The 8,882-nt window shown below is 52.0% G+C and overlaps 1 protein-coding gene across 4 annotated transcripts in view; it reads right to left on the minus strand.

Moving 5' to 3' along the window:
- CCDC33 (coiled-coil domain containing 33) overlaps positions 1-2,873 on the minus strand; it is a 238,109-nt gene extending 235,236 nt beyond the window's left edge. For 3 of the 4 annotated variants that reach the window (XM_025183623.3, XM_025183621.3, XM_025183619.3), the window contains exons 1-2: positions 2,503-2,872; positions 882-1,045 (exon numbers count right to left, since the gene is read on the minus strand). In XM_025183623.3, coding sequence (XP_025039408.1) covers positions 882-1,045; positions 2,503-2,520 — 182 coding nt within the window. In that variant the 5' untranslated portion in view covers positions 2,521-2,872. Of the gene's footprint in view, positions 1-881; positions 1,046-2,502 lie in introns of all 4 variants that reach the window. The other variant, XM_025183622.3, reaches the window with a different exon arrangement.
- Between the last annotated feature and the right edge of the window lie 6,009 nt (positions 2,874-8,882).

The raw sequence follows: 8,882 nt of genomic DNA on the forward strand, positions 1-8,882 counted from the left end.
TAGATTTTCAGTAGAAGAGGCCCATTGCCTTGATGCGGTGAGATGCCTCAACTATGATAAAGGGGGGGCTATGTCTAGACTGCCCCCTCTTGCTCAAAAAATATGCAAATGAGGCAAAGCATGGACTATCGCTGCACCTCATTTGCATAATTAACTAGGCTCCGTTTTTGCGCGAGAGGCTTTTGTGCAAGAGCCGTTCTTCCCCTTTTTTCAGGAAGAACAGCTCTTGCGTGAAAGCCTCTTGCGCAAAAACAGAGCCTCGTTAATTATGCAAATGATGCGCTGCAGTATTCCACACTTCGCCTCATTTGCTTCATTATGCAAAGTCTGGGCAGCTGCATCAACTGAGCAAAACTGCATCTGGGGCTACCCCCTGGGTACGTGGCAGCTCTGACCACCTGAGTGTGAATGCGGCAACCTTCAGTCTGATCATATGCTAGTTCCCCGCTGCAAGGGGTTAGTGTGTTTCACTCTCTCCCCTCACATTGCTGCTATAGAATATATATGGCGTTCCATAGCACAAATCACCGGTGTGACAGGCAGGGTTTGAACAAAAGGAAGTTAGAAATAGACATTCCACTCGGAGAGCTGCATAGATCATTTTTTTCTGACAACAGGGGTAAATCTCTGTGCACATTACGCTCCTCTCCCACAAGATTCTCAGTGTCTCTGATTTCTCATGCTGTGCATTCAGGTCGGAGAGATGTATCCTCCTGTGATACCTTGCCTGTGCAATCTATTACTGTGCAGATGAAAACTAAACAGATGAGCAGAGACCAGGCTTATGGCCTGCACCACAGTCTCAACTCCTTGCCTGATCTCCTTGCTACAAGAGCAGATCTTCTAACCAAAGCCCAGAAGCAAACTTCCCCAGTACTCACACAGTGACATAGGGCCATGGCACAGTGCCCTTCTGGGTGGCTGGCAGGTTGGTGGCACCATGCAGAGTGACGGAGATGGATTCCTTCCCAGTGTGCGCCAGGTGCCAGTGATTGGTTTCTGAAGTTCGTGCAGCCTCATCCGCTCCACAGGGTGACTCCACTACCTGCCAGGCACAAGCAGAAGGAACTTCAGCATTTGTTCTTCCCTGATGCAGATCTTCTGCCTCCCACCAACCCACATCTCCAGCTCTGTTCTAAAGGCTCAGGTGTGTACCCTCTGCAAACAAGCTGAGCTTGCATATTTTGCATCTACTTGGAGAGAGGTGTCTTTCCAATGGATGTAAATGTGTCCACTGGCTGAGTCCCAGAGCAAAAGTAAATTCATAGATGTCTCCTCTTCTGTCCTTATTCACATGTAACTCCCATGGGCAGAGCGCTGCATGCATACAAAATTTGTATCCACGTCCGCATTTGTAACTGCAAAATGAGCCGTGGATGCAGATACAGGTGACCCCCGACTGACGACCCACCGCATTTACAGCCATTTCTTTCCATGTAAGATAGCTCCTAAAACCTCCCAATTTACTTCTACAGCTCTCATTTACGACGGCGTATGACGCAGACTCCACGTGTCATCCCAAAACAGGAAACGTACACGGTCAGTCAGACTCGCCGTCTGCATCAGCTGCTTGAACTGCGCCACACTGGTCTTCACTTTTTAGTTATTTTTGTGAATTATTTGAACTATTTTGTTTCATTTTCCTCCATTTCTGTAGTCAACTTTGGCATTTTTAGGGTATGAAATGGGTTTCCAGGAATGGAACTGCCATTTATAAGATTGCGCCTATGGGAAATAAGGATTCAACTTATGACAGCTTCACTTACGGCGGTTCTTCAGAAACCAAGTAGGCCATAAGTGCAGCGTCGCCTGTACCCATGGATACAAAGCAGATATGTGCAGATTTGCAGGACTCTACCTCCAGGAGTAATACATGCAGAGGAAGAGGAGTTTACAACCCAGGAAAAGGAGCTGTGAGAGCCCACAGCTTCCCCAACAATGCCCTGCCAATGTGCCTCAGCCAAGCCAGCAGAGTAGACTCCTCCAGGCAGGAGGAATCAAAGTTTGTACGGCCCTGTCATCTTCTCTGCTGAAACTGCCAACCAGGGAGCTAATCAGCAGAGAGCAGGAGGGAGGCGGAGATGAATGCAAAGGAATGTGGAGTTAGAAGGTAGAACATGAGCGGGTGGGAAGTTTGGAGTGCAGGAAGGAGACTGAAAGGGTAGGGAATGGATAGAAGACTGTGAGGTTGAAAGAGGGAACATATGGGCTGGCAGATGAATTGAGAGCAGGCGACTGGGTGGGAGAGAGAAGCAGGGAGGGAAGGGGGACAGGGCAATAACGAAGTGGGGGCAGTGTAGGCATACACAGGCAGCACGCTCGCACCAGGAGTCGGGGAGATTAACTAGCGCCTGCATCCCTGGAGATGCACAGAAGGTTGAAGCACACACAATTTGGTCCCAGTAAAGGCACAAAACTTAGGAAGTAACCAGCCCTCTCTCCCCCACAAGGAATTATCAATATGGATGAATGTTGATGCCTGATAGGCAGGCGCCTCCCTACCTTGGGAGCTTTTCCCATGTTTGACTTCAGCCAGCGGGAAGCGCTCTATGCCCCTCCTGTGCCCCTGGAGCCCACTGCTCCCTCTGTGCAGGGAGCCGGTGAGAGGGGTGAGGAGCAGGCAGCCAGCCAGAGGCAGCACAGGAGAAAGGAGCTCTACCCCTACCAGGGGAGGCTGGAAGTGCAAGGCCTAAACAAAAAGCACCCCGCTCAGCTCAGTGCTGAGAGTCTGGCTGAGGAGGGAACAGGCTGGGGTGGCGACCCCCCTGCACAACCCCATGGCAATGGGCCTGTACTCTTGTGCCTTGAGCACACACGCTGCCTCTGCTCAGGCCTCGGGAAGAAATGCTCTCAGACCTCCGGTGGGCACCATGGTTACGGCCTCCACGAGCAGCGCAGGTGCCCCGTGGCGATTGGCCGGTGAGGGTTCTGAGTTGTGTGACAGCACAGTGAAAGGGCCCGGGCAGGGCTTGGGATTGGTTGCCCTCACAACACACAGGCCGTCAGGCAGGGCCTGTCTACACAACACCCCACCTGCTTCAAACCTGGCTCAGTGACACTAAGAAGATAAGAAGATAAGAACATAAGAACGGCCATACTGGGTCAGTATGGTGGAGGGGGGCAGGTCCTAGAGGGCTGAGGGCAGTGAGAAGGGCAGGAGTCAGAACAGCAGAGGAGGATGAGGGGTTGGGGGCAGCAGGCACTAGGGGAGCTGATGGAGCAAAGGGGGGAGACATGGCAGCAGAGGGAAAAGGTCGAGGTTCATATGATATTTATTAATAACCTGGGTGCCACGGTGGCACATGCAAACAAGCCACATGACCTCAGTACTGGTGCAAAACACAAAATTCATTCTGCTCATGGGAGGAAACTCTTAGAGGGGACACTTCCCCCAGCCTCTCCGCCCCCGAGTTAATGTGACCCAAATTGGGGTAATGCAACTGCAGAATAGTTGCATGAGGAGGGTTTGGTGGGAGCCAAACTAATCCCTATTGGTAGGAAGATGGTGGGTCACGTGACACCTTTTACATCTGGTCATGAGCCCATCTTGCCCCGAGAGTGTTACCTCCAGAGGTCTGGCTAATGGGAGTCAGGGGTGTGGCTAATGGGGGTCAAAATTCTTTGGGTGCACACCCTAATGAAATGTGCTGCACACGCCTATGGTTACAACCCTATGAGCAGCGCCGCTTGGCGCCTGCTTCTAACATGAGGCACGACAGACAGGCTCCCGCTGACAGCGAAGAGAGAACAGCACCCAGCAGCAATCAGTCTCTCCAGCTACTTGCACTTGTTACGGCAATTAGCAAAAGGTTCCAAAACGTCAGCTCCAGGCCCACCAACTAGGGCTGCCAGGTGTCCGGTGTTGAACCGGACAGTCCAGTGTTTGAGCTTTCCATACAGGAAACAAACTGAGAAATAGAAAGGAGACTGCAGAACTGTCTGGTGTTTTCTAAATAAGATGGGATGTAGATTGGGATGTCATGTCACGCTTTTCCGGGATTTTTGTTGGAGCCATCTGGCAACCCTACCTCCAACAGCGAGGGGGGACGACAAAGGGGGCCCTTGTTCCGAGGCCTGGCAATTCAAAGGGGCCAGGGCTTACAGCCCCCCTGAACTGCTGCTCGACTGCGGAAGCGTCGCTCCAAACGGCTGAGAGCTGGGAGGGGAAACATGTTCCGGGCAGCACTGAGGGCTGGCTGCCCCCATCCCACCCCTTTTGGCACATGCAGCTGCCTCCTCCCTGGCCCCAGGGTCTGCAATGAATCTCAACTCTGCTAGTCAGCCCTGCGTCTCACAACAGAAGGCAGGAGATGTGTGACAGACCCAAACTGCCCAAATACACCCACATATACACAAACACACAACGGGTACCAATATACACACACACATATATATAAATACACGTGTACACAAACACATACACAAACATGCACACACATCTACAGACACAAATGCTAATACACATACACACACACCAGTCTTATTAACTACTAGCCAATTAGCCCGTCATAAGACGGAATTTTCAGGTCTCTCCTCCACGTCGGTCTTCTCTCCTGAGCTTCCGGTCTCTCACTCTCTCTCTCTCTCCTCCTACTGCCTCCCCCTCTCTCTCTCTCAGCTCTCCTCTGCCTCCTGCCTCTCTCTCCATCTCTCTCTTTCTCTTCTCCTCCCCCTTCCCCTCCTGCCTCTCACTCGGGGGACTGCGGAACCCAGATGGCCGTTTGGGCCCCGCACTCCCCATGAGCACAGGCCGCCCAGAGGGAACAGCCAGCATTTCAGTTACAGACTCTCAGACATTGGACCACTATATATATATATATCAGATATCATGACATTTGCTCTTAAAATTCCCCCATCCCAGCAGCTCACTGGGATTGGACAGGCTGTTGTAGCTCTGGCAATTAAGCTCCCCATGGTTGATCCAGCCTATTCTGCTGCCAATTCCTTAATCAGTTGACAAGCTCAGTCTTCACCTCAGCTTTCCCTTTGCTCTCTCCTCCAGCCTCTGGTGTGTGTGCCTTAAGCAAGTGGGTCAGTGGCCCCTGACCCAAAACAGTTGTCCCCCCCCCCACACACACACACAGTTAGTATCTATAAGCACAGCAAACACATCTAACCAGCATTGCCTCTTATTCCTAACACCACAGGCTGGCATTTCACAACTGTAGCCTAACTAGCACTGAAGGGCCTTAATTACCATTTACCTCCTTGTCTCCCCTGCCTCTAGGCTGAAGCTGGGTCAGGTGGCCTGGGACTGTTGAACCTTTCAGGCCACATGCCCTACTTGTTGCAGCCATGATCCTAATGGCCACATTTTAATCAGATAACACTTTAATCACCTGGGCAAGGTGAGGGAGGCCTAGCTCCTGTTCCCAGACAGGGCAGGGCCTTGGGTGGAAGGGCCAGGGCCTTGGGTGGAGGCAGCAAGCTCTGAGCACTGCCCACAGAGGCCTATGTAAGCCCCAGTGCAGTCCACACTGTGGCAGGCCTTCCCTCAACCCTTAGCACTGTGCAGACCTCGGCTTGCCTTCCCTCCACCCTCAGCACTGCGCAGACGGTGGCATGTCTTCCCTCAATCCTCAGAGCTACTGTCAAGGCTGTTCCCCACTCTGGCACGACAAATGCAAAAGTTGGGGGGCCGCAAGAGTGCTCCAAACGCTTGCATCTACAGGCTTCGGTACAAAAAACTTCCACAAAATCCTAATACCCAGATTTTGGGGGATCCACTGCCACCATCGAGTGCTTTTGAACCCCCAAAATAAATAAAAAACCAGGGGTTGACACTTGAAACCAACCCCAGGGGTACCCCAAGCCCTTTTTTCCCAAAAGCGCTTGAAAAAGGAGAGAGAGAAAGAAGCTGCAGTCTCTGGTAGCTGACCCCTCAATCAGAGGCATGTAGATACACACCGATAGACCTCCTAGGACACACGAATCAACCAATACCGGTTAATTAGAAAAAAGAAACAATCTTTTATTATCAAAACAAAACTACAGTTGCAAGCATAGTAAATTGGCTAGATGGAAAAAGCCACCATTTGATACAGATCCTCAGGGAAAAACCTCTGGGCTGTAAGACTTAGCTACAAAAGAGGGGAAAAAACAATGAGCAAGCTCAGACATTATTTCCAAACCCCCAAACAAGGAAAACAATAAAACCTGATGGACTATCTAAAACTTGTCCCTACTTATACATTTTAAGAAGTCCATTCTTGGAGAGAGAAGCGTCTCCCATCTCCCTTAATACCTGGGAGAAACTTCTCTGAATCTCAAACAAGGATGAGAGAGAAAAACCCCTCTTCTCCACTTTGAAATTCCTACCTGCATTGTTATTGGCTGACTGCCCAACACCTTGGCTAGGTACCTGAGTTAACCCCTTAGTGACCAGGTGCTGGTCAGCACTACTGATTATGACAGCTACCCAGAGAGTGACACTCTTTTCCCCAATCCCCAGTGCTCCCCAGACCGCGGTACACCTTCCCTCGACCCCCAGTGCTGCCCAGAGCGTGACAGGCCTTCCCTCCACCCCCAGCGTTGCCCAGAGCGTGACAGGCCTTCCCTCCACCCCCAACGCTGCCCAGAGCGTGACAGGCCTTCCGTCCACCCCCAGCGCTGCCCAGAGCATGACAGGCCTTCCCTCCACCCCCAGCACTGCCCAGAGCGTGACAGGTCTTCCCTCCACCCCCAGCGCTGCCCAGAGCGTGACAGGCCTTCCCTCCACCCCCAGCGCTGCCCAGAGCGTGACAGGCCTTCCCTCCACCCCCAGCGCTGCCCAGAGCGTGACAGGCCTTCCCTCCACCCCCAGCGCTGCCCAGAGCGTGACAGACCTTCCCTCCACCCCCAGCGCTGCCCAGAGCGTGACAGACCTTCCCTCCACCCCCAGCGCTGCCCAGAGCATGACAGGTCTTCCCTCCACCCCCAGCGCTGCCCAGAGAGTGACAGACCTTCCCTCCACCCCCAGCGCTGCCCAGAGCGTGACAGGCCTTCCCTCCACCCCCAGCGCTGCCCAGAGCATGCAGCGCTACCCGCTAGCAGCAATTTAAAGGGCCTAGGTTCTGGCCACTGCCCCTTTGAATCACCAGGCTCCAGGACAATTGACTCCCTTGCCCTTCACTGCCGCACTCCTGGTGATCAACAGCTCAATGTCTAGCTGGCAAGCAGAGTGCCTCAAGGGTGGGTCCTGGGGCCAGTTTTGTTCAACATCTTCATGACTGATATGTTTGATGCGATGGATTGCAGCCTTAGCAAGTTTGCAGATAACACTGAGCTCGGGGTGGGGAGAGAGGTGGACACGCTGGAGGGCTGGGATAGGGTCCAGAATGACCTAGACAAATTGGAGGATTGAGCCACGGGAAATCTGAGGAGGTTCAGCAAGGACAATTGCAGAGTCCTACACTTAAGATGGAGGAGTCTCTTGCACTGCTACTGGCAAAGCGGCAGTTAAAAGGTCTGGGGGGTTACAGTGGACAAGAAACTGGGTATTAGTCAACAGTGTGCCTATGCGACTGAGAAGGCTAAAGGAATATCGGGCTGCATTAGTAGGAGCATTGCCAGCAGATCCAGGGATGTGATTATTCCTCTCTTCAGTTACGGATAAAACCTCCCTGCTCCATGTCCACTGACCTTGGTAGCAACCTGCATAGGTGTTACATAACACCTGCAAGTTAAATAGTAGCACAGGTGCAATTGGCATATGCAGATAAAAGAGCCTTCAGCACTTTGATTTAAAGGCAGGACACTTTCTCTGACCATGGGGACCACTGCATGAGAACAACCAGATGAGGTGCTAATGAAAACCAGCCTGCCTTCATTTGCAAGTTAAGAAGGCTCTGCTGATTTAGGGCTCTCATTTTTCAATCTCAGAGATAGGCCAACAGTCGGAGGACAGATGCATTTCCTATTTACTCTCGCAGAAACTGGAGATCAATGACAGGCCGCTCGGAAAGTCAGCACACTGTGAATGTACTGCTTGGAGAGAAGGTATCACAGGGGCAGCTACAACAACAAATCAGTATGTAAAGCCCAGAGCTCATGAGCAACCCTGCAATAAACAAACCAGTGTGTGTGGCTTTATTCATAAGCCACTTTCCAACAGCAAAACAGAAAGCACAGCAAGGCAGTTCTGAGCAGCACTACAATAACAAGCAAGTACGTGCCACTTAATTCACAGCTTAGCCTAAACAACAAACCTGTATGCACAGCATGAACGGTCTGTCCGAATGCCTTCCCTCTGTGGAAGGTGCTCAGATACTATGGTGATGGGCAACTGCATAAAACTCTAAGACGGAACATAACAAATCTCTGTATGCAAATTTGTCTGAAAACCGCCTACAATAAGTGTCAGCGTATCCCAGTGCTCATGAGCAAGCCTACAATAACTAACCCATGTACAAATGTATCTTTAATGGCAGGGAAGCTGATTTCAGCAAGGAACTGTACTTGAGTCCTGTGGTTCCAGCAGGGTTACCATATGTCCGTTTTTTCCCAGACATGTCCTCGTTTTTGCTTGTTAAATCTCCGGCCGGCTGGCTTTTTTAAATGGCCAAAAATGTCCGGGATTTTGCCCTGCAAAGGGGATCGGGGAGGGGTGGGGCACGTGCCTATCAAATTGAACATTTGGAGCCACGCGCCCAGACGTAAACAGACGCTCTGCGCATGTGCTTCAGCACCTGGTGGAAAAAGTGTGTGGCCGCAGCGGCGGCGGCTCTGGTGAGACCCAGGGCAGGTCCGATGTGGGAGGCAGGTTTGGCTCCTCCCACGGAGCCACTGCATTACCCTCCACCCCAGCTCTGGGGAAGGGAAAGGGCATTGGGTTAGAGCAGAGGGTTGGGGGAGGGCAAGGGCACTGGGTTACAGTACAGGCGCAGGGATTGCCTGGCTCTGAG

This window comes from Pelodiscus sinensis, chromosome 14 (genome assembly GCF_052426305.1).
Source record: "Pelodiscus sinensis isolate ZL-2025 chromosome 14, ASM5242630v1, whole genome shotgun sequence".
Taxonomy (NCBI): domain Eukaryota; kingdom Metazoa; phylum Chordata; order Testudines; family Trionychidae; genus Pelodiscus; species Pelodiscus sinensis.